The sequence below is a fragment of the Dipodomys merriami genome, unplaced genomic scaffold (genome assembly GCF_024711535.1).
Source record: "Dipodomys merriami isolate MVZ:Mamm:240054 unplaced genomic scaffold, mDipMer1.0.p SCAF_25, whole genome shotgun sequence".
Taxonomy (NCBI): Eukaryota; Metazoa; Chordata; class Mammalia; order Rodentia; family Heteromyidae; genus Dipodomys; species Dipodomys merriami.
Window position 1 is genome coordinate 21,559,065 of NW_027203937.1, and position 24,696 is coordinate 21,583,760.

Here is a 24,696-nt window from a genome sequence, read left to right on the forward strand (position 1 = left end):
TCTCCTCCATCATCTGGGTCCTCATGTTCGTGACTTCTCAGTCTTCCCCTTTCCTTACTTCTCATCCTACTTGATACAGGTAACTGAACATGATCTTGAGCTTCAAGAGCCAATATTGAGCCAATACTCTATAGAATGGACTGAGGCATGAGACGTTTCCCCTTATTGAATGTAGCTGCTACCCATAAGGCCACCTATTTCAGAAACTTAGCAGTAGCTCGCCAATCCCTTTTCCATGGCTGCGCTCAGTCATCTTCTAACATCATTTGTTATGTTTTGATTTTCAGCACACTCAGTCCTTCACACATATTTTGGAATAGTTTTTTGAAGTCCATTAGAATGAGAAATGCTAGGTGACCCAGATTTGCCATCCTGACTCAGTGAAGTTCTACTGATTGGTTGGAATTAGTTCCTAGTAGCAAGCGAAACTCAGAAGCAGCTCACAGAATGGGCATGGCCACTGCTTCCATTCTATTCTTTATCTCCATCATGGCTTCTGATGCCTCTCCCTGCCCTGCCAACCTCTGGACTTTCCAGTGTATTTTCTGCTCTCATGCTGCTCATAAGTCATTTACTTGCTGAATTCTGCCCCCTTTCGTGTTACCATTATACTCTAATTCCCAAAGCCATTCCTGTGATCCAGCTACAAGTCACCTGCTAATTGCTAATTCCTGTGGGCATATTTCAGTTGTTGGAATGTGATTGCATAGTGATCACTGCTCTCTATTCCCTTAAATTCTGTGACACTGTAACACACTGAGTGCCCTTCTTTTGATTGTCCATGGATTTCCTCTTTCTACTTGACCCATAAATATTAGTATTTTCTCACATCAATGAGTTTGACCCATTTGATCTTTTCCCCCAAAGGCATCTTCTCCAGTTTCCATTCCAAATGCCAGCCTGGACAGTACTAAACTTCAGACCACCCAGGGAAGACTAACTTTATGTTCAGTGTGTTTAAGACTGAAGGCATCCTTATGGCTCTTAGCAACATGTGCTGTTCTTCTGCTTAAATTCCCACATAGCTCCTTCTCACTACATTTAGCCTCTCTGCTCAATGAGTGCCTTTTAAAGAAAGACCCCTTTCATCTCTTTTCCTTCCCTGCCTATTTTTCTTCACAGCACATTTATCATAATTGATATGATTCATTGATTGCTCTGCTCCACCAGTGTGCCAGCTCCATTCATCTTCACTATTGTACAGCACCCTGGACCAAGTTTTAGTGCACAACTATTAAGTGAATTAATGTCATGCCCTCAACTCCAGACTGATTTGTCTTTTTTTTTTTCTGATTTGTTTTTATCTCAATGGGTGACACCACCCTCGCTCTCAGTCACTCAAATTAGAAAATTAGAGTAATTCTAGAAACTTCCCTTAACATCATCACCATCCCTGACTGTCCTTACCTAACAGTTTCTGCCAGTTTTACTTCCTGATTATTTCTTATGTCTGTCTCCCATCTCCATTCATATGATTGCAACTCTGTTTCAGAGTACTACACCGTTCCCTGTATTCCAGCATTACGTAGTGTGCTTCGTACCTGTCTGTGACGACCCAAATCTACCCTTAGTGAAAGCCAGAGATGTCTTTCTGAAAAACCAGATGGGACTCTGCTGCTTTTCCTTGTAACTCTTCCATGGTTGCAGTCAGCTGCAGTATCTGTGAGACTGACCAGGTCACATAATGCACCATCTTTTGCTACACAGTTTTGGCCTCCAAATGTTCTCTCAACCTAGAATGAATCTCCTTGCTCTCTCTCTTCTTAGTGGTAGACTTTTTCCTAACCATCTCTTAAAATTTCATCTTTAGGGACAATCAGATACTCTGTGCTTTTTTTGTATTTTCCCTGTCACTATACCTGAACTTCAAACATCTGCCCACAAATCTATATACTTCATTAGACTGGAAATTTGTTGCTGGGAGGAGCTGTGCATCATTTTCTTTTTTAAAAACTTCCTTTATTTGCCTCAGTTCTTGAAGCATGATAACACTGGACAAGTTTGAAGAGATGAAAGCTCAATGAGTAAGTCATAGATTTTTTTTCTGAATCCTGGTCATTTGCATCAAGTTATGGCATGGCATTACATTTTTAAACTTGAAAGATATTCATGTAACCCACCAAAACTGAGAATGCATTAAGGTTGTATGCTACAGAGCATTTATTTACAGTGTCAGACAGAGCCCAAGTCTTAACCTTCCTTATTGTCCTACTAAGACCAGAAGTCAACAATATCTAAAGAGAAAAAAAAATGGAGTATAAGGATTATGTAAAGGTTATATCCATTGGTTTCATTATCTTATGAATTTGAAGAGTTTTCTCATGAAAGTATTTTTACAGTAGGGATTAGGTTGTTTTAACAATATGTATTGTGTTAGGCACCTGGGCAAATGGTTGAATGGACAATTTGTTAAGGATCAATATATGTTTACTTGGAAGTAATGTTCCTTCCCCTAGAGTACATGCTGGATTTGAGTTTTCAGTGTGAAAAACTAATGTTTTTGCTGCAGAACTTTATGATCAACTTGTTTGAAATCACACTCAGAATATTTTCAGTTGAACGAGTCTGACAGCATGGCATGTAAAGATTCACTAAAAAAGGCATGGGTCCAATGATGCTGTAGACTTGCTAAAAGCAGCATGCTACGTAACTGGCAGAGAAAAGCAAGTTTCAAACTGAAGTGATTGTTTGAATCTGCTCATAGTGTAAAATCTTTTCTTTTACTGAGTTCTGGGCTTCAGGAAGATTATCTTGGGGCCAAATATGTACCTGAAGAGCTAAGCTGTACACAACCAGGACAACAATTCTGATAGCCTCTTAGTGGGAGGTTATCATTTATCATATTTCACCTGACACTGTTTTGACTTCATTTGGCTGGACCTGTGCTTTGTGTTAAAGGACTAAAACAATGTAGGGCTAAAACCAGATACAATTTCATGTAGTAAGATTAAAAATATCCCAAGAGGACAGAAAATATTAAAAGATCTAGATTCTCCCATTCTTACTTCTAGTAGTAGAGAAGAGATACTAGTTTATTAGAGATTCTTGGAAACTGATACTGATGAGAGCAAACTGGGAGAGTTAGAAGCACTCACACAAATATATATCTAAGAGCTTTCTAAAGGTATTTTCAGAATTACTGATGGCCAGAATGAATTGGCGTTTTGGAAATATCCAGAAAATAATCAGAAATATATTACTTTATGTTCAACCAAAAAGGAAGTCACCTCCCTGCCTGGCAAGAGAGTGTGATCGAAAAAGATGCCAGGGGACATCCAAAGCAGCAATAATGCCAACAGATAGAGTTTGGGCACAAGGCCAGGTCCTCCCAGTGGAAGAGACATGAAATCTAGAAATTGAAGACTGTGAGATGAGTGTCCATCCTTGGCACAGTCTTAAGCCAATTTAGCAGATGGTTTGTGAGCATTTAGAAAATTTACTCCAGATCTAGCTTACTAAAGACAAGCCATAATAAACTTCCCATGCTTCCTTCATTGCTAGTCTCTCTTGACTCAACAGGTTTTTATTAGGCTGTATAAGATAACCAGCATATCCTCTTAGCCTTCTTTTAAACTGGACTAATGAAAGTTGGTTGGTAAGTGGTCACTTAGCAAGCTGAAAAGAAAAGCCAGAGGGGCAAGAAGATACCACCTTAGGGCTGGCTACTTGGAGCCTAAGTCTGCTTTATAAGAACAGTTGGAAGCTGGATACTAGTGGCTCATTCCTATAATCCTAGCTACTGAGAAGGCAGGGAGATCTGAGGATATCAGTTTGAAGCCAGCCTAGGCAGGAAAGTTAGTGAGTCTCTCAGCTCCAATTAACAACCAGAAAGCAGAAGTATAACTGTGGCTCAAGTGGTAGAATGCCAGCCTTGAGTATAAGAGCTGAGGGATAGCGTTCAGACACTGAATTCAAGACCTAGGAAGGGCACCAAAAAAAAAAAAAAAAAAAAAAAAAAAGGCTGTAGGTAGCTTAGTAATCTGCTATGTTTATATTCAGAGTTTCCCACAATACTACTACAGTTCTCAAATGGAAACAGCCTCCTTCTGTTCTTGGACATACTTGGAGATGTTTATTTACAATGCAGATTTCCTGGGATTCAATCAGAATCTCTATAGGAATAGCCCAGGAATCTATATTTTTAACAAGCTTCCAAGACAATTACCAAGTACACATGACGTTTCCTAATTAGCTTCAAAGGTAAGATTATTTTCTATGAAGGAAGTAACCCTAGTAGATAAGTATGGGAATTCTTCAGTTGCTTTCTAAGCAGATTCATATTTTTTTGCATATAATTATGACTCAGAAATTCCTGATCTTCCTCTACATCTAGCTGCCTGGGGTCAAACCCAACCCTGTTGCCATCTGGTGAATGCCTCGTAGGCTGCGAAAACAAGGCTGAGAGGCAAATCTTTTGAACACTAAAATAGGAATTATCCATTAAAGATCGAATTTAATGAGTAATGGATGTAGTTAAAGGAATTTAGCTATGTACAGCTCTATGGGAAGGTCAGTCTTCCCCAACCTTGACTAGACTAAAGACAGTAGCATGCCAGGACATGTAAAACAACTAGCTTCCAAAATTAAAAGCCAAGGCAGAAATGTGTGCACATGTGTTTATTATAAATACTACCCATGTGAAGCATGGTCAGGACAATCCATAAAAAACACACATTGCACTCTATTGATTACATTACAGTTGATTCACACAGTACACCTGCCGTAATTTTTGTCAAACTCCCATATCCATAGCAACCTTTGAATGCAAAGTGGCAAAGGAGTGTACGTCTAGCGTCCATATGGATTGACAATTTCATATAAAAAATTATGGTAGCAGGGTAGAAACAGTATGACACCCCCACACCAGAATTTTACTTACTCACCAATCAGGCCAGCAGTTACTTTGTTGAATGAGATAATAGTTTGTGAAGCCCAGAGGAAAATATCATCAAAATTTTGTGCACGTTCCATTGTCATAGCTACAGATCTGGCACACTTTTTCATTTGTGTTATTAAATTTTTGTCACTTTTGTAAGACAGTATATTAAGACATCGCTTTCAGGATATCTTGGTGAAACAGATACGCAAGCCTTGATTTGTGATGTTTGCAGTTCTAGTGTAATGCTTCTCACATGGCCCATTTCAAACACTGAAAGGATCATGCTGAGTGCAGAATTGGAAGAGGGACATGGTATCATGTCATTATCTAATATTTCCACCACAGGTGTTATGGGTGTAAATAACTCTGAAAGCATGACAAATAGTAAAATGAGTATAAGATGCTCATTTGGGGGGGTTATTTATTACCTGTTTCCCCCTAAAAGTTAATTATTTGCTTATATAATTTTATTTTTAGTAATGTTATTTTCAACCAGCTTTTCAAATTCCTGAAAGTCTAGTAATTGGGTGTTAGGAGCTTCTGTGGACTGTCTTTAGCCCATTACTGAATAGGAAAACTGTTCTGAACTCACAGATATGTGATAGGGCTCTGTGCCTGTTTGATGCAGGAGGACAGATGCCATACATTTTCGTATTTGTCTGAAAATACAGCTCTTCTAAACCAAAACATAGCAAAACATACCCTAAGCATCAGAGTGGAAAAGAATTCCTAAACAGAGGAGCTAAAATCCAATAAAACAGGTTTTCCCTGTCATGGCTGGGCGATTATTTATGACTCATGCTTTTGCTAGATCTATGTTTTGCATCAGTAGATATTCTGACATGGAAAAGTATCTCTCGTGTTACATCTTATAATGATTTCAGCAAAACTGTTTTTGATGCCTTTATACTTTGCACAAGCCTGTCTGAATACAATGATATTATGTGATCATATCAGTTTTTTATTTTGTTTTGTTTTGTCAATACTGAACTCAGGGTCTCTTACTTACTAAGCATGCACTCTGCCATTTCAATCATACCCTCAACCCTTTTTTGCTTTTGTTGTTTTTTGGGGTAGGGTCTTTCATGTTTGCAAGGAGAGGGCATGAAACTGTGATCCTCTTATTTTTGCCCTTTGCATTCCTGGAATCACAGGTACTGTTATGTCCTGCTAACTTTTTGCCAGGATTGGCTGCCAAGCAAGCTCTTTCTGATATCTGCCTCCCAAGTAGCTAGGATTTCAGGACTGGGCCCCATACTTAGTTGATAGTTTCCCACTTTTATACTTCTTCTATAATTTCAGTCAGATTTTGGAGCCATTTTGTGCAAACTCAGCTAGATAATTTAAAGTTAAGATTTAGGAGCAAGAAATTTGAAATTCCCTACTATATGCAAAGACATTAGGGTTTAAGCCACAACTTTTATGAGAAGTCTTGTTAAAGAACTGTGTTGTAGAGTATTTTTTTCTTTGATAGAATTTGTAGGTAGTCATGGAATCACTGATGTGCCTGCAATGCACATTCATCATCTCTCTCCCTGTTTGCTGAGGGCTAGGCTTACAAGCAAAGCATTAAATAACTTTATTATGTTCCCTAAGAACATTTCATGGAGTGTGTTTGAATTTCCTACTGTGGGAATCTGGCCTCCACTAGTACTTTTGGTACTGACCCTTATAATTACTGCACAGGGGCCTACTTACAGAAAACTTTGCTTGCTAGATGAATATAAACACAAAATTGCCTGAAGTTGCTAATTGTTCTTGCCTGCTGTGGACATTGGCTGTGACCCAGCAACTTGGCTCTTTTTCAGTCATACAAAAATCTCCTACAGGTGCTCAAATATTATTACCTCAAGTAAAAATTGTCAAAGAGTGTGCGGATTCCTAATTAGATTAAGGAAGCTTGTCTCTCTAATGAAAATTTACACTTGCAAAGTGAAAAAAAGACTTTCATATTATTAAAATATATATAAAATAAAAACCCAGACAATATTTTTGGCTGGAAGGAGTTGGGGGAACATATCTCTGAGCATGAGTGCAATTTTCCAATTTCTGTTTTCAGGCCAAGTTGGTTGGTGTAGACCTATGTTTAATGTACAGTGGATTCCATAGTTCCAGATCAGGCCAAACAACAACAACAACCCCTTCACCATAAAACTAGATGCTATGGCCAAGGGAGTGGAAGTTGGAGGTGTGGGTTCACAGAAGCAAGCACAGAAGGTGAAGCAACTGTGCCCTATGACAAGCAATGCTAATTACAGTTTCTTCTTGGAACAGGTCTCCAAGAACAGTGTGGGCATAGACTCAGAACCCTTCTGTAGCCATCTAGGTGCTCCACTCCCAGTGGTCTGTAGGGGGCAATATGGGATATTTCTGAGAGTAAGAACTTCTTAGGCGCTTAACTGAACTTTTGGACAACTGTTTGCCCTGCCCCTTTTTATTTTTTAATGTTTTTTTTATTGTGAAAATACTGTACAGAGAGGTTACAGTTACATGAGCAAGGCAATGAGTACATTTCTTACCAAGCATGGTTGCCTCCTCCTTAGTTTTCCCCCTACTATCTCTTCCCTCCCACCTCCTCAACTACACTCCCTCCCCACCCCCGCCTAAATTGTAAAGTTTGTTTTTCAACATAGCATCTTGTACATCTCATTGTTGCAATGGGTTAACCTGTATCCCTATTTAAACAATTTGTTTTTTCCCTTCCCCTCCCCAAATTATACTAACATCAAATACAATGAAAACAGGGGTTATACCGTGGGGGAGGGACATGCCCTTCTTGTCCCTAAATGATTCTCATTAGTCAGAATTTAAAAAGCTTCAGTTTTCTATTTAAAGCATTGTTTCTTTACATTTAACCTCTCTACATTTTATTTACAATTTTAATGATAGTCCAAGTTATTCCTGTATATATGTTTAAAAAATTTACTCTCTCAGACAGGATAAACAGAAAGGGAGGGGGGGGAGAGAGAGAGAGAGAGAGAGAGAGAGAGAGAGAGAGAGAGAGAGAGAGAGAGAGAGAGAGAGAGAGAGAGAGAGAGAGAGAGAGAGAGAGAGATCAAGTTCTACCTATGGGTCCACTCCTAAAGTAGCCATGTTTATTTTGGTTTGTGTTAAGTCCCTCTATGCTGTAAGTAATATATTTCAGTTTTTCTCCAACTTTAGACAACACATGCACACATACACATATAAACCATTTTCAACTTTTCTTCAGTATGTTATTTTGATCTTTTATTAAGTTACATTTTTAACTTTACAGTTCTTAAGCTATTTAATAATATTTTCTATCCTAAAATGTTCAGACTGTTTTGTAAACTAAAGAAGCATCATTTCCCTATATTCTAACTATGGTCAGCCAGTCTTTTAAGTACCTGTTTTATTTGATGAGCCCACTTTCCTCTTTCTGGTATTTGTAGGATTCTGTCCAACCTGTGCAGAGCTAAGACCCTCAAGTTTCCTGTCACTGTTACATAAAGTTCAAGTTCTGTGTTATTAATTTCTCTATTTTCTCATTCTTGTATTCCTTTTATATATATATATATACACATATATATTAAAATAGTACGTCCTAACATAAAATTTCTAAATATTGCATCTTTTACTTTCTAAAAGTGTTTTGGTTCTGTCTATTTTGATTAATGATTTGGCAAGTGTACATTCCACAATGAAATCAGCTTTCTTAAGATTTAAAGGTAGTTTTTTCCATGGTCTTGAAGCAGCAGAGAATTGCTTGATTGTTTCCATATCTAGATGATGGTGGTGCTTTTAGTCTTGAGCTTTTAAATTGTTCCCAGCAATGTCTGGCTGTATGTGCTTCTTCGTTCTTCTTGTTCCTCTTTCTTTGTTTTACACTGGGAAATGTTATTTTGTTTTTATGATAAATTTCTTCCTTTTCAATTTCTGTTTTCTCTTTAGGGGTCCTCTGAGCTCAATCCTCTATGTTTGCTAGTGTCTCGATTACTTTTTGTCTCTTTGCTCTATATTCTTAAATAGCAGGAGGCAAAAGTTGGCTGCAGAAGGATGTATGAGTCAGTCTTTCCTTTCTTTCCATCATGTAGTCTCAGTCTAGATCTTACTACAGAGGAATTAATAGTAAAGATCAGGTGCTTTTCTTTCCTTTAATGCCCTTATATAGTAATAATTTGTTTTGTGGGCTAGGCCCTTGGTTTTCTGAGCCCCGGCTCTCCTGGAACATGTGACCCTACTGTCTCTATTTCATGATTGCTGAGATTACAAAAAGCTTGATTTTTTTTAAGTTTTCTTGAGTGAAAGGTTCAGAACTCTGACCAGTCTCAATCCAAATGAATTTTCATTTGTGAAAGTCTATTCTTTTTCTTAAGATACAGTTAAGTAATAATCAAACATTATTGTGAACATGGTTTCTTAGCTCAGTGTAGTTTTTCTTTCATTTTTTTTTTTTGTTGGTCGTGGGGCTTGAACTCTGGGCCTGGGTGCTGTCCCTCAGCTCTTCAGCTCAAGGCAAGCACTCTACCACTTGAGCTACAGCTCCACTTCCGTTTTCTGGTGGTTTATTGGAGATAGGAGTCTCACGGTCTTTCCTGCCCGGGCTGGCTTTGAACCGTGACCCTCAGATCTCAGCCTCTTGAGTAGCTAGGATTACAGGCGTGAACCACCAGCGCCTGGCTTAGTTTATCTTTCTTTAATGTCCAAAATTCAAATAGAACTTGAGTCATTCCCTGTTTTATAAGGAAGAATGTCCTTCGTGATCAAGCTTCTTGTTCATAACCTAGTCAATATTTCTTTCCCATGAGATAATCTACTTTTATTTCTTTTTGAGACGGGATCTCGCTGGCTTTTAACTTACAATCCCTTTATCTTTGTCTCCTGGGTACTAGATTTACCGGCATATGTCACCATGTCCTGCTGGCAAGTTTTGTTTCCTCATTTGAGAACAATGAAATAGAGGTTCCCTTCTAATTTCTTTTTATTTTATTTTATTGTAAAGGTGATGTACAGAGTGGTTACAATTACATAAGGAAGGTAATGAGTACAGTTCTTTATCAAAGTGTTACCCTTCCCTTGTTTTCTCCCACTAATTTCTAATAAATTATAAAACAGCAAAGAACTTGAAATTTCCAAGACAATAAGTAACACATAAAGACTATCAAGCATCTTTTGCATTCATCCCACTTTCTTGTTACATATTTAGTAAGTTATCTCATCAAAATACCATTTAGGGTATTTTTTGTATGTATGTATATATACTTACTTTGTATGTGTTTACTTTTGTATGCATGTATATATGTGGCAATGAGATTTGAGCCCAGGACCTTGTACTTGATAGGCAAGAGATCTACCCTCTGAGTCACAACCACAAACCTTTTTGCTTTCAGTTACTTTTTGGATAGAGTTTCTTGCTTTTTGCCTGGCCAACCTTGGATTGTGATTCCCCCTACCTATTTCTCATGCATGGCTGAGGCTACAACTGTAGGTCAAGAGGATTTTCCAGGCAAAATATAACAGTCCATATAGCCATAATTGAAAGAAGCATGATGACATTATAGCAAATAGAAAAGATAGTTCCTTCCTACAGTTAGTTTTGCAGGATTGTTAGACTGTTTTAACATACACCTGTAGAGTTACAGTAGTAGGAGATAAATAGTAATCTGCAAGGGCCCTGGAGATTCCTGAGAGAGACTTGGATCCTTGTTTAGGGAGGCAGTGATATTTTATAAAAGAGTACTTTGACAGAAAGATTTAAGAGGGGCCTTGTACCTGAATATTATTAGTTTTAGTAAACCTACAGATTTATATTTATTTGCAAAATAAACATCTAACTATTCAATTTCCCATCACCTACTTGATTCTCATATATTTTTATGGCAGTATCTCATCATTTCCAGTAGCTTCAATTCTCTTTATTCCTCTTCATTTTTATGTAATCCATATAGCTACCTGCCTGTCTTGCTTGTGTGCCTACGTGAAGTAACTAGCTTTTTATTTTTTAATTTAAGTTTGCTGGGTCATTTGCTTTTACCTATTAAGGAAAGGAATAGGAAGGGTCCCTGTCCTATCATGTTTTCCAATGAGCTCCTCATGGGAGGTACAGTGAAGAACAATACTTTATATAAATGAGCCACTTCTTTCAACTCTGTTGTCTTTCAATTGATCCAACAGCTTTCATCTGTACTGTTCTATTTTCCTTCTCAAATGTTGCCCTGTTTGCGTTCCTTTGCTGCCCACTGGCCCCCGCTCTCACTGTAGTCCACCATCTGATCTACAACAGCTTCAGTTTCTTCCTGGAGGTATGAAAACTCTGCCCTCTCTAGCCTTCATTCTTTCTTTCACCAGTGTCTTATCTCATTTATGGCATTTGGAAAGCACTTCTAACTCAGGCTAATCCGTGTGTGTGTGAGTGTGTGCGTGCGCACGCGCGCGTGTATATGCTGGTACTTGGGCTTGAACTTGGGGATTTGAGTCCCTTAGCTTGTCTTTTGGCATTTTTGATCAAAGCTAGTACTCTGCCATTTGGCCATAAATCCACTTTCATTGTTTTACTGATTAGCTGGAGATGAGAGTCTCATGGACTTTCCTGCCAGGCTGGAACCTCAACCCTCAGACCTCAGCCTCCTGAGTGGGGGGTCTCATGGCAATGCTGTTTGTTCTCTGGGGGCTCAGGATTCTGATGCTTGCCCACAGGGGTACAAGAAGTGCTGTGTACCCTCAGGAGAGTTCATTGCTATTCAGAGTCAGAGGATCTGGAGAATGTCAGTAAAGCACCCATTTATATTTTACATCCTTTTCCCCACTTCAGTATCCAGAATATCATTTGGAATATTCTTTCACTCTCTTTATATATGATATGGGAAGCAACCTACCTGGGCTCTCTAGCTCCTTTTTGTCTATACACATTTGCAAGGTGAAGCTGTGGTCATTATCCTTTGTTCAAATGAAACACAATACTTGATTTATCTTAGAAGCATAAAGTAGACAGTGGTTATGAAGGGCTAGAGGGTGTGGCGTAAGAAATGTGGAGTTCAAATTTAATGGGTACAGGTTTCAGTGTAGGGTGGTGAAGATTCTATAGGTGGTATGATGGTAACAGCGTGAATGCACTTGGGCTAGTCAGTGGGAGATTTTACAGTGGTCAGAATGGTAAAGTTGATGTGATGCAGATTTTGCTACATTGCTTTCACATGTAAAAAGATACTTGATTTAAAAAGGAATGAGACAGCCAAGCACCGGTAGCTCACGCCTGTAATCCTAGCTACTCAGGAGGCTGAGATCTGAGGATTAAGGTTCAAAACCAGCCTGGGCACAGAAGTCCATGAGACTCTTATCTCCAGTAAACCACTCAGAAAACTGAAAGTGGCGCTGTGGCTCAAGTGGTAGTGCTCTAGCCTTGAGCTGAAGAGCTGAAGAACAGTACCCAGGCCCAGAGTTCAAGCCCCATGACTGACCAAAAAAAAAAAAAAAAAAAAAGGAATGAGATTACACAAGTGCCTTAGGAAAAACCATCAGTGTCTTTTTATGGCTGTAGTTCTACCTACCATGTAATTTGTATGTATGTAGAATTTGTGTAATTCATGGAAGGCAAACTTAGGAAGAACACTGAGAAGTACTTGCATCCTTGTATCTTCTGGTTACCATCCGGTGTCAGTTGTATTGTAGTTAGGAGTTGATGGCTCATGCCTGTAATTCTAGTCACTCAGGAGGCTGAGATTCTCACTGGAAGCCAGCCTGGGCTGTGTCCAAGAAACTCCAAAATAACCAACAAAAAGCCAGGGTGGAGGCATGGTTCAAATGGTAGAAAACCAGCTGTGAACAAACAAGCCAAGTGAGCACAAGGCCCTGAGCTCAAACCCTGGTACCTCAACAGAAACAACAGCAGCAAAGAAGAAGTTGTATTGATCATAAGTATTATTTTCTTTACTGATTAATGCTTCCCGGAACAATTACTACATTTCTTGGTCAGATATCAGAATTATTAACCATTCTGATAAAAATAAATGACACTTTTTTTATCATGAGTACTGGAGGAAAATTATGGAGTTAAAAGAAGCTGCCTTCATTTTAGTAGCATGAAATAGTTCTTAAAAGGAAGTTGACTTCGAGTCATGTAATTTTTACAAAGTTGATAGTTAAATTCAAAGACATAAAGCTCATGCTCTCAAGGAATTTACACACATCTGAATCTCAGTCTGGTTTTAGCACAAAAAGATCCATAACCTAGAAGTACATTTGGATTTGGGGAATAAGAATCCATACTAGTAAACAGTTATAAGTTTGATCAGTATGTTTTTAGCCATGGACCAGGATCCAAATCAGACAAAGAGGGAAAAATGGAGGAACAAATGTGAATAAGAATCTAGTCTTTCTTCACATAGATCTCCCCTATGATCCAGCAATCCCACTTTTGGGCATTTACCCAAATGTTTACAAACAAGACCACACTAAAGCTACCAGCACAACTATGTTTATTGCAGCATTATTTACCATAGCTAAGATATGGAACCAACCCAGATACCCCTCAGTAGATGAATGGATCAAGAAAATGTGGTATATATACACAATGGAATTCTATGCCTCCATCAGAAAGAATGACATTTCCCCATTTGTTAGGAAATGGAAAGGTTTGGAAAAAATTATATTAAGTGAAGTAAGCCAGGCCCAAAGAAGCATAGGTCCCATGGTTTCCCTTATTTGCAATATCTAGTATAGGTATGAGTCAAGCGGAAAAGGTCAGATAATGTGATGTTAGGAAAATGAACCCTTAAATATGTATTTTAATGTTTTCGTTTCTTTCATGCATGTGTTTCTAATGCATTTATAAGATTATTTCTTTGTTGCTTTGTATGTCCCTCCCCCACAGTGTAACCCCCGCTTTCACTATATTTGATGTCAGTATAACATGTGGAGGAGATGGGGACAAACAAGTCGTTTAAGGATTCAGGTGGACCTGTTGCAACAATGAGAAGTACAAAATGTTATGTCAAAACCAGCTTTACAATTTCGGTGTGTGGGGGGAGGGGGGTATAATTGGGTGGGGGGAGGGGGGTAAAATTGGGTGGGGGGAGGGGGGAGGCGGGGAAGGGAAGTGAAGGGTAAACAAAGGAGGAGGCTGCAATGCTTGGTAAGAAATGTATGCATTATCCTGCCCATGTAATTGTAGCCCCTCTGTACAGTATGTTCTCAAATAAAATAAAATACAATTTAAAAAAAAAAAAAAAAAAAAAAAAGAATCTAGTCTTTGTTCTGACTCTAAGCAGCTTTGCATCTGTAGACTGTTTCTCAGGAAAAGATCTTCCAGGGTTAGTTTGGGCTGTAGAATCAAGATTATGTGGAGATATCAACTGGCCCTAAGTGCTTCTCATGAAGATGGTGCGTCTCTGGTATATTCTGCATAGGTTGCCGTCCCCCTGTTCCATAACATCTTCACAAGAGACAGACCAGCACAATGTGCTATAAAGCTAACTTAATAAACAGTGTATGTCTCCTGAATCACACATTGTTCAATGTTCAAAGAAGAGCAAAATACTATCCTTTCCAATAAAAAAAAGCGAGCAAACAATCTTTTCCTTCCTTATTTGTGGGTAATACTAGGGTTTGAACTCAGGGCCTAATTTTTGGTAAGCAGCCACTCTACCACTTGAACCACTCTGCCTGTCTCTTTTTGTGTTGGGATAGAGTCTCACTCCAAGCCAGCCTGGATTGTGATTCTCCTATTTGCTCTTCCCCTTGTTCCTAGAATAACAGACTCTGGCCACTGTGCCTGTCAGTGTGCTTCCCATATAGCTGGGAAATGGGCACATACTTTCACACCTAGCCATGGGTGAAGATGGAGTCTCATGAATTTTATGCTCAAACTGGCCTTGAACTATGCTCCTTCAATCTTTGCCTCTTAAGTATCAAAGATTACAGGCTTGGATCTCTATTTTTAGCTTGGACAAGTAATTTTAATGCTAGCTCTCTATCTACTTAAACACAGGTTTCCTTACCAGTTATTTTTCCTTAAGGAAAAAAATTTTAATGGAGGAAGAAATGGATATAAAAATGGAAATGATACATAACTTATCAGAGATGGAGTGCCTGTTGTGTGCCAGACTTCATGCTGGGTTGCACAAGATACTTCACAGATAGAATTTCTCACTTCATTCGAGAACATGAGCTCTGGAAGGTCCTTCCATCTCACTGCATCTAATTTTGAATATTAGGAATCTTAGGCCAAGATATGAGTATGATTTCTCCAAAGTTATCCTGCTGACTAGAGGTAAGGTCCAGAATAGAAAATAATCTGTTCAGCGAATCAGTCTGGGTCCCCGTGGAAATAGATGGCATAGTCAGATGTGGTAATTTGACCCTTTGTAAAGATATTGTCAGGACTCAAGGGAACCAGCATAAGGCAGTGCAGTACTTTAGGGCCAGTCACAGAAAGATGCTATAGCATTGCCCACAGGTAAGAAAAAACCTTGAAGAAAAGCTGTAGTTTTCATCAGAGGTCTACATGCAACATGGTGATTTCACAGGAAGATAGCTGTGAGAATTAAAAAAAAAAAACACCTGCCCTTTCTGTTTGCCCTTCAGTTTTTGTTGACTGAACTCAGTAGAAGCAAAAGAGAGTCCTGAGTTGTAATTCACATGGGTAAGTCTCCAATGACCCAGAGAATGGGGAGCATACAGAGTAGATTTGGAATGAATGGAACTTTCACTATTCCCTATTGAAAAATTTAAAATGCAAGTGTTAAGACAGTATAACTATTAAGGGCCTTTGACCCTTAGATATCTGGCATAGCTGACAGCAGACTGCTTGTGTTCTTTGCTGGCTGAGCCTTTGCTGGAGTGGGCAGAGAATTCCCATGCTTATATTAATATGAAGGTAAGATATGGGGGCAGGGATTTTGCTTTCAGGGAACAGAAGTTGAGCAAGAAACTATATATATATATATATATATATTATATATATATATATATATATATATACCCATATATATACATATATGTATATATGAGGAAATGACCTGAAAAACGAATACAGATTTATTTTAAAGACAAGTGAGACACTCTCTCTAGTGTCTCCTAACAGATTTTGAAAAGGAGTGCAGGATCTTGGTGAGTCCTGGAGAGCTGTTGGGCACCAATAAGGTTTATGTATTAAATCTTCAGGATGTTCATATCTGTAACTTTAGGGATAGAAGCATGGCTCAGCACTAGAGCACCTGTCTAGCAAAAGCAAGACCCTGAGTTCAAATCCCAGGACAATCAAAAAGCAATGATGGCTCACCTTGAATAGCTAGGACTTAGAGGATCTTGGTACAAAGCCAGTTGTGGTAGAAATATCAGAGAGACTACATCTTCAATTAATTAACAAACTCTTAAGCCATAGCTTGGAGCCATAGCTCAATTGTACTAGCTGTGAGCAAGAAAGCTAAGTGAGCATGAAGTCCTGAGTTCAATTCCTGGTACCAACAAAAGCTAAAATCTTGTCATCTGTGACAATTCTAGATACCAAAACAATAGTTTTACTTTTACAAACAAAAATATTATATGCTTAAATAACTCAGCAATTATTTTAGTCAAAGACCTGTGTCTAAGGAAGATTCAGGGAGGAAAGACTGCCTAACTCTGAGGTCCAGAAACAAAACAAACTTCCTAAGACTGTACCATGTCTATATAGGTAAACAGATACCAAATAGAAGCGGGAGGTAAACTGAGACTGAGCTTACTAAGCAAATGGTCCACCTCCCCTATGAACAGAGAACGAAAGACTGAAAGAGGTGCCTGGGATCAATTAGAGGAGTTATTATTCCACATGAGGGTAAAAAAATGGGAGGAAACATTCTCACATGAGACATTATACCGTGAGATTTTTCTAAGTGGCTCACAACGATGCTTGTCAGCAGCCTTTTGATCCTGTTTCCCATGGTAGATGAGAGATTTAAGCATAAATGGGATCAAAGCAAGACTAGATTTGACCTAGTAAAGGTCTCTGACTGAAAATGTTTGATAAGGAGCCTGTAGGAGGTATGAATTATTGGACCAGTGCAGCAGTGCTAGGCTTAAACAGAATGTCAGGAAAACCTATGAAAGTACTATGATGAGCTTTTATACAGATGTAGGTGCATAGCAAGGCAAGGAGGATTTCCCCCCACGCCATTGTAGAGGTGAGAAATGTTCCATAAGACATTGCAGGCTGCCGGGCACTGGTGCCTCACGTCTGTAATCTTAGCTACTCAGGAGGCTGAGATATGAGGATCGCGGTTCAAAGCCAGCCTGGGCAGGAAAGTCCGTGAGCCTCTTATCTCCAATAAACCACTAGAAAACCGCTCAAGCCGTAGAGTGCTTGCCTTGAGCTGAAGAGCACAGGGACAGTCCCTAAGCGCAGAATTCAAGCCCCACAACTGACAAAAAAAAAAAAGAAAAGACATTGCAGGCAGTTCAGTTTTCCAGCAGGCAGCAGGTGGTTACCAGGTCTCCAGTTTCTGAATCCCAATTCCCTAGAGCCCTACCCAGCACTGATGGCAAAGATAGTTACCATTTTCTATGGGTGCCTGTTGATGCCTAATTTTTTTTGGGGGGGGTCGGTCATGGGGCTTGAACTCTGGGCCTGGGCGCTGTCCCTCAGCTCTTCAGCTCAAGAAAGCGCTCTACTACTTGAGCCACAGCACCACTTCCTGATGCCTAATTCTTGTCCCCATATATTATTGAGTTGTGTTTCAAAGTGTTGTTTTCAGGCAGATATCCCCCATTATCTAACGTCATCCTGTATGTCCAATTTTCTATTATTTCACAAGAATTCTAGCACATCTGAGAGTTTTCATTTGCTCTACACTAAGCTTTACCTCATAATATAGATAGGTAGGTAGGTAGGTAGGTAGGTAGATAGACAGATAGATAGATAGATAGATAGATAGATAGATAGATAGATAGATAGATAGATAGAGACAGACAGACAGACAGACAGACAGACAGACACAGACAGACAGACATAAATACATTCATACATTCATACATACATACATGCATACATACATACATACATTGTAGATTTTCCCAGCACTTCCAATATAGTGAGTGGTAAGTATTCTTTTAAAGTAGGCTCTTTTTTTCTGAATTAAATAATTTCTGGCACAGTGTCAAACCTGATCACGATTCCTGAACCTTCTTGTTATGTAGAGAGCAGGGGCTTTGGGGCTGAGGGACTATGGACAAAAGAGCTCGTTTCTAGCCTGGAGTGCTTTTGGCTCCAGCCTCGGCAGCCCCTGCCCCATCAGGCTGAGGCAAAGGTGGCAATGCTTGTGTGAGGAGGAGCTGTCACACCCATGAGCCAGCACTTTACAAATAACAGATGCAACAGAAAATGTTCTCAACACTAATTTGAGGCCAGCTGCTTAGTTACACAGGAGGAATCTTTGGGGTAGCTTTCTGAGCATAGGATATGGAGGCCAGAGACACAGTCCTGTTACAGGAGTGCCTTGTTTCATGCTAGTGCCAGAAAAAAATGAAGTTGGTGCCATTCGCGACTTAGCATGTTCTGCTTCATTTGACTAACCCCTTGGATTTCTTAGAATTAAGGGCAGCCATGCACTCTGTTTCTTGTTTACCTGTCTCAGTACCCTAATAATGATATGGCCTCTGCAGGCCCAAGTTAATACCCCTTAATCCTTGCAATTTTCACTGTGAGCCAGTGCTAAGAGAACCTTAATGTCTGCCGCAAGCATAAAAAAGCAGGAATGACCCCTAAATTGTAGCTCCAGTTGGAGAACACTCTGACTTGTGGTCACTAATGGGAATTATTACAATGACTTTAGCCCCCATGGCAGACATTGCTGTGAACCCAACGTCATTTGGCAGTTTTACAGGAACCACAGAATACAAAAGCCCTGTCCCAGTCCTTTAGAACAGATGAGGACCATAGTGGGGCAGTGACTTATCATAGTCACAAAATATAAATGGTACAAAGCCTTGGTCCCTTAGACTATGGAAGCTCTTTCCAGGCTACTGTGTACAACTGAGCAGACAGTGCTGTATGCAACATAGAAACCTGGCTGACCCTTTCTCCTGGTGTTTTGACCACATAGCCAAATAATCCAGGTTTGGGTCTTGGTATATGAAATGTGGTTTACAAGTAGTTTTTTGACTGTTTGACTCACTCCCCCTCTATGGTGTTTAGTCAGTCTAGGCTGCTTTTGCAGAATACCGTATGCTGGATGGCTGTAGAAAGCAGACATTTACTTCCTGGCTGACAGGAAGCCCTGGACCAGGGTGTCAGTAGATCCAGTATCTGGTGAGGTTCCGCTTTCTGGTTCACAGAAAGCCATCTCACAAAGGGAGTGGGAACACTTGGGAAAGGTGTCTTTTATGAGATAATACTAATCCCATCACTCCCCAAAGACTACATCCTCTAATACCATCACATTGGGGTTAGGATTTCAACATATGATGTTGAGGGGACAAAACTAATTTGTCTATGGGACTGTTCCCCTGGTACCCTAAAATGTATATACTTTTTACTTGCAAAATACATTCATTGTATCCAAAATCCCCTCTACATTGACTTCTTCCAGCATTAACTCTAAAAATCTAAAAGTCCAAAATCTGATCTCACTGTCATCTAAATCAGATATGAATGAAACTCATGGTATGATTCATCCTGAGACAGTTTCTCTTCAAATTGTAAACTTGTGAAATCAAAACAAGTTATACGTTTCCAAAATTCAGTGGCAGTGTCAAGGGAGATGAATGTCAGATTCTTGGTCTCACCAAAGAAAGAATTTAGGGCCAGATACCAGAAGAGTTTTTAACAGAGCAAATCTAGCAAAGCTAGATTTTATTAAAAGTCAACGTGACTGTAAAGCAATTATACACCTCTAAAGGAAACAGAGTGGGGTAGCTTGACCAAAGCAATTAAATGCAGTAAGCTCTTGCTTCTTAGGTACTTTCATGAATAGGGTTTAATAATTATGTTAAGGATATGTACATACTGTTTGAGTTTGCCAAGAAATAGGAGGATGTTGCCAAGAATTGGGGAATGAGGAATGGTTTACCTCAGCAAGGTATCCTTTGAGCCAAGATGGTAATTTGAGGGGAGGTACAAGCAAGAAATTGCAACAATAATGTGATGTAAATGAAGCCTGTGGCTAACCTCTAGAGTTGGGAAACTCTCTGTCAGGGTCATTGATGGGGATGTGTGGCAGTGTACCAAGAACTAGCTTCATCCATAGTGAACTGTTTTTCTAAGGCAATGGTGGAGCAGGATGTTAGCAAGATGTACTCAGATATGCCGCTATACCGGTTCCCTGGCTTTCATGTGTCATTGTTTCTTTTTTTCCTGCCTACACCATACCAGTAAAGCAAGCATAGAAATAGATACCTCTATTCCAAAAGAGGAAAAAGAAGAAGAAATGACCAGTCCCAAGTAAATCCAAACCCAAAGGTAAACTTTATGAGATGCTGAGGCTCAAAAACTTTCTTCCCTCCAGGCCTACTGGACCAATATCTCCCTGTAGCACCAGTCCCTGCTTCCAGACAGAGGACTGTGGCTCTGCTTCCCCAGCTCTGCCAAGCATGAATTGTACTCTGGGGATTCTTTCAGGTGGTCCCAACCAATGCCTCTGGGACACCAGCACATCTCTGGGTTAGAGGCCATGTGGCCTGTTGACAGCAAGGAAGCACCCTGATGACCTGATACCTTCTTCAGGGTTATTCTTTCCCTGTTTTAAATAATATGGCATATTCCCCGATATGGTCTTGTCCTATAAAATTAGAATCTGACAACCTTCCTTGGTTCTTTTCTATTTCCTTCCCCTTTCATTCAAACTGTCTGTTTGAATGACAGGTGGAGTTGGCTGGGTAAGTGTGTGGTTCACAACTATATTGATCTCCTTATCAAAGATTTTCATAGCTCATGTATTTGTGTTCTTTTCCCAACATGCTTTCTCATTTGCTTTTTTGCAATATAAAACAGTGGAAAATTTTCCAAATCTTTAGATTTTAGTTCCTGTTTGCTTAATAAATGCATTTTAAGTGATTTTTTTTCTCTTTTCTAAGTCCACTGTAATTTCAGTTAGGAAGAACTATGCTGCCTGGAAACTTCAGCTAAAGATGCAATTTTGTTCACAAGTTCTGCCTTTCATAAAAACCATTGAACATGACCACAATTCAGCCATGGGTTTGGGGGTTTTTTGCCACTTTATAACAACGATCATCTTTTCTTCTTTGTTTCTAGCAATGTATTCCTCCTTGCCTTCTGAGACCAAATCAGAGTAGTCGTTACAATTTCTATTTATGGCATCATTCCATTCATGATTACTGGGTAATTTCTTAAGAATATTGAGGCTTTCTACAGTTTTCTTTCTGAGTTTCATCAGAATCACTCTATCTAGTTTATTTAATGTAGGCCTTATAGCATTGTTACCCTCTCCTTTGTTTTTCCCCTACCATCCCTTCCCTCCCACCTCCTCAACTCCCCCCTCCTCCCTCACAAAGTTGTAAAGTTCATTTTCAACATACTGTCTTGTACATCTATCTCAGTATTACAATGGGCCAACCTGCATCCTTGTTTCAGCAGTTTGTTATTCCCTTTCCCCTCCCCAAATTAGAAAAATGTATATACAAGATGTAGGGCACCGGAATGAAATACAGTGACAACAGGGGTTATACCATGGGGGAAGAACATACAAAAGAAACAAAAAATCAGATAGTATATTAAAAATAACAGCGACAAAGAAACAACCACTATGTCCCTATCTTGGTGTCATTTCACTTAGCATCGTATTTTTATTGGTAAAATTCTATAATTCCATAAATGAATATATATTTTAATATATTTAAAGAAAATAGCAACCCGATGCGTGAGATAATATTAATTTATCTGTCATAAAACCCTCGAAAAACTGCAGAGTAATGCACAATCCACAACTCACTGGAAAAAAGAACAAAGTATATGAACAGTTAAATGGCCCATACGAATATTACAAATGTCTATGCCTTTAATAAAATTTTTTGATTCCTAATACTTTTTATTAGATAATTTTTAAATTGCTGCTATAATGTTCTGGTTTTAATTTTTCATATGGTCATATGTACATAGCTTTTGACCTTTTCTGCTTGTCTGGTAAGATTATCCTAGACATATACTAGTTATTGCAGATAAGGGAAACCATGGGACCTATGTTTCTTTGGGTCTGGTTTACTTCACTTAATATACTTTTTTCCCAAGTCTTTCTATTTCCTAACAAATGGGGTGGTGTCATTCTTTCTGATGGCGGCATAGAATTCCATTGTGTATATATACCACAGTTTCTTGATCCTGTAGGAAACTAAAGCTAGATCCTTATATATGAGTCACTCCAAATGGACCAAAGACCTCAAAGTAAAAGTAGACACCCTGAAAATATTACAGTAAGGAATAGGAGAAACTAGGGCTCCTGAAATTTTCTTAATAAAGACCCAGAAACAAATCAAAGAAAGTTTGGACAAATGGGATTGCAGGAAACTGCAGAGCTTCTATATGGCAAAGGACATAGTTAGCAAGATAATAGAAATCCACGGATTGGGAGAAGATCTTCATTAGTCATATAACAGACAAAGGCCTCATATCTAAAATATACTTAGAACTCAAAAAATTAAATCTCCAAAAAACAAATCCTCAAAGAAACAATCACCCCATTAATAAATGGGCTAAAGGTTTAAAGAGAGACTTCTCTGAAGAGGAAATAAGAATGGCCAATAGACACATGAAGAAATGCTCAACTTCTCTAGCCATAAAAGAAATGCAAATCAAAACAACATTGAGATTGCACCTCATCCCAGTTAGAATGGCTATAATCAAGAAATCTATTAACAAATGATGCTGGAGGGATGTGGCCAAAAGAGAACCCTACTGCATTGTTGGGAGTATAAACTTGTTCAACCACTTTGGAGAGCAGTATGGAGGTTCCTCAATGTAGGCCTTGTCAAGCCTACATTTCAACCTTTTCCCAATCTCTACCTTCTAACTAGTTGCAAAGCTGCTTCTACCTGTGGATGTTCACATGTGGAACTGCAACATGGTATGCATGTTAATGCAGTACTCCTATGTCTTCATACCAGTTTTGTCAATCTTTTATACCATATTTACTTATGTATCCCTAACTTCTGGGCTCTAGTAGTACTCCATGAATTGAAAATAGCATTACTGACTATTCTTGACTCAAAGTTCCTTGAGTGGAAAACTAGGTTTAATTGTTTTGTATCCGTGGTTTAGTTCTTAGCAAATATCAGTCCCTGCAATGGGAGCTCCTTGTCTTTGTCCTCAGCAATTCTGTTCATTAAAGTACTAATAGAATACCTGATTTTTGCTTGATGCCAGGCCATTTCATAAAGCTACAGAGGGCTTCAGTAACTAAAGGTGGCCTTTAGTAACTACTGTGTTGCTTATTGGCAGTAAGAATAAGTCTGGATATGGAACAGACTGATCCTTAAAAACACACACTCAAAAAAAAAACAACCCATTAGGTACTATTCTAAGAATTCATTACGACCCTAAGAGGTGAAGAGTATTATGATCTTAAGGTTACTGTGACAAATCCAGACACCGGGAAATTTATGTAGTTAATACTAGAATGCAGATCTTCATTGTGTGACTCAAGAATCTGTGTTCATAAATACTATTCTATAAGGGCTTGGGGTAATTTCATAGTCTGAAGTATTGGCTCTGAAGTATTACATTTTCCAGACAATTCAAGTTCAATCATTTTAATACCAAAGCACCTAATTTTACCCTTAACTCTCTTGTATGCTTTTTATTTAAAATGTTTCAGGGTCACCATTCAAAAGATACCCTTTAGCCTACTTCTGTTTGTGTATGGAGCTAAGTTCTTCACTGGGTACCTCATCTGAACAGGACTTATTTTTCTAGTACTTTTTAGGTTTATAACAATAGGATGATATTTTAAAACTTTTTAAAGTAAGACATGTTCATTGTCTAAAGTGTAAAAATATAGAAAATGAAATATTAAATGAAGGCTTTGTAGTCAATGGAAGGGCTTCTGATGAGGGAAATCTCACATGGAATATACCATTTGAACCCTACAGTTTATTCCAATAAAATATTTCCTCATTTCCATTTCCTGAAACACTCAACATATCAGCAACAGAGTTGTCTTGTCTTGTCTGTTTCCTCTCTCTAATTATATTACCACTTTCCCTGCAAGGCATCATGTGATATCCTCAAGTTGTCTATGGCCTGATTTACTAATGAAATTTTCTGGTGTTATCTATATTCGGTAAGACACAATTGTCCTAAAGGTCAGAAAAGTATCTTATGTTCTGAACCTACATACTCATACATGCAGGAAAGTATCTTATGTTCTTAATATGTACACATGTAGTCTCCATCAGATTTACTCATTGGTGTCTATAGGCCATCTGAATCAAATTCATCTGAGATTTGAGGTGCCTACTAAAAATTGAGCTTCTGAACATGACTCAAGACATATTAAATAAAAATGTCTAAGTTTGAAGTCAGAGATCAACATTTTCTCCTCTAGCAAAGCAAGTGTTATTTTTACTTGCCATTGGAAAATTGCCAAACATATTCAGAAATATAGAGAATAATATAATAAGCTCCACATGCCCAAAATTTAGTGTCAATAATTGTCAACTCATGGCCAGTGTTTTTCCATCTATAATTTGAACAATATTCCAGACATGATATGACTTGAATATTTCCATTTTTATAAGGCATAACCACAAGAGAGTTATTATACAGAAAAGTTATTAACAATAACCTAATGGCATTACAATTTTGGTTCAGATTTTACTTGTCTCATGTATTATTTCTTAACTATGTGGTATTTTAGAAGCTTGATTATATAACT

At 38.7% G+C, this 24,696-nt stretch overlaps 1 protein-coding gene across 1 annotated transcript in view; it reads left to right on the plus strand.

The window, feature by feature from the left end:
• Nucleotides 1–7,042: 7,042 nt before the first annotated feature.
• Syt9 (synaptotagmin 9) overlaps nt 7,043–24,696 on the plus strand; it is a 149,439-nt gene continuing 131,785 nt past the window's right edge. Inside the window, exon 1 of the mRNA XM_070035394.1 lies at nt 7,043–7,255. Coding sequence (XP_069891495.1) covers nt 7,043–7,255 — 213 coding nt within the window. The remainder of the gene's footprint in view (nt 7,256–24,696) is intronic.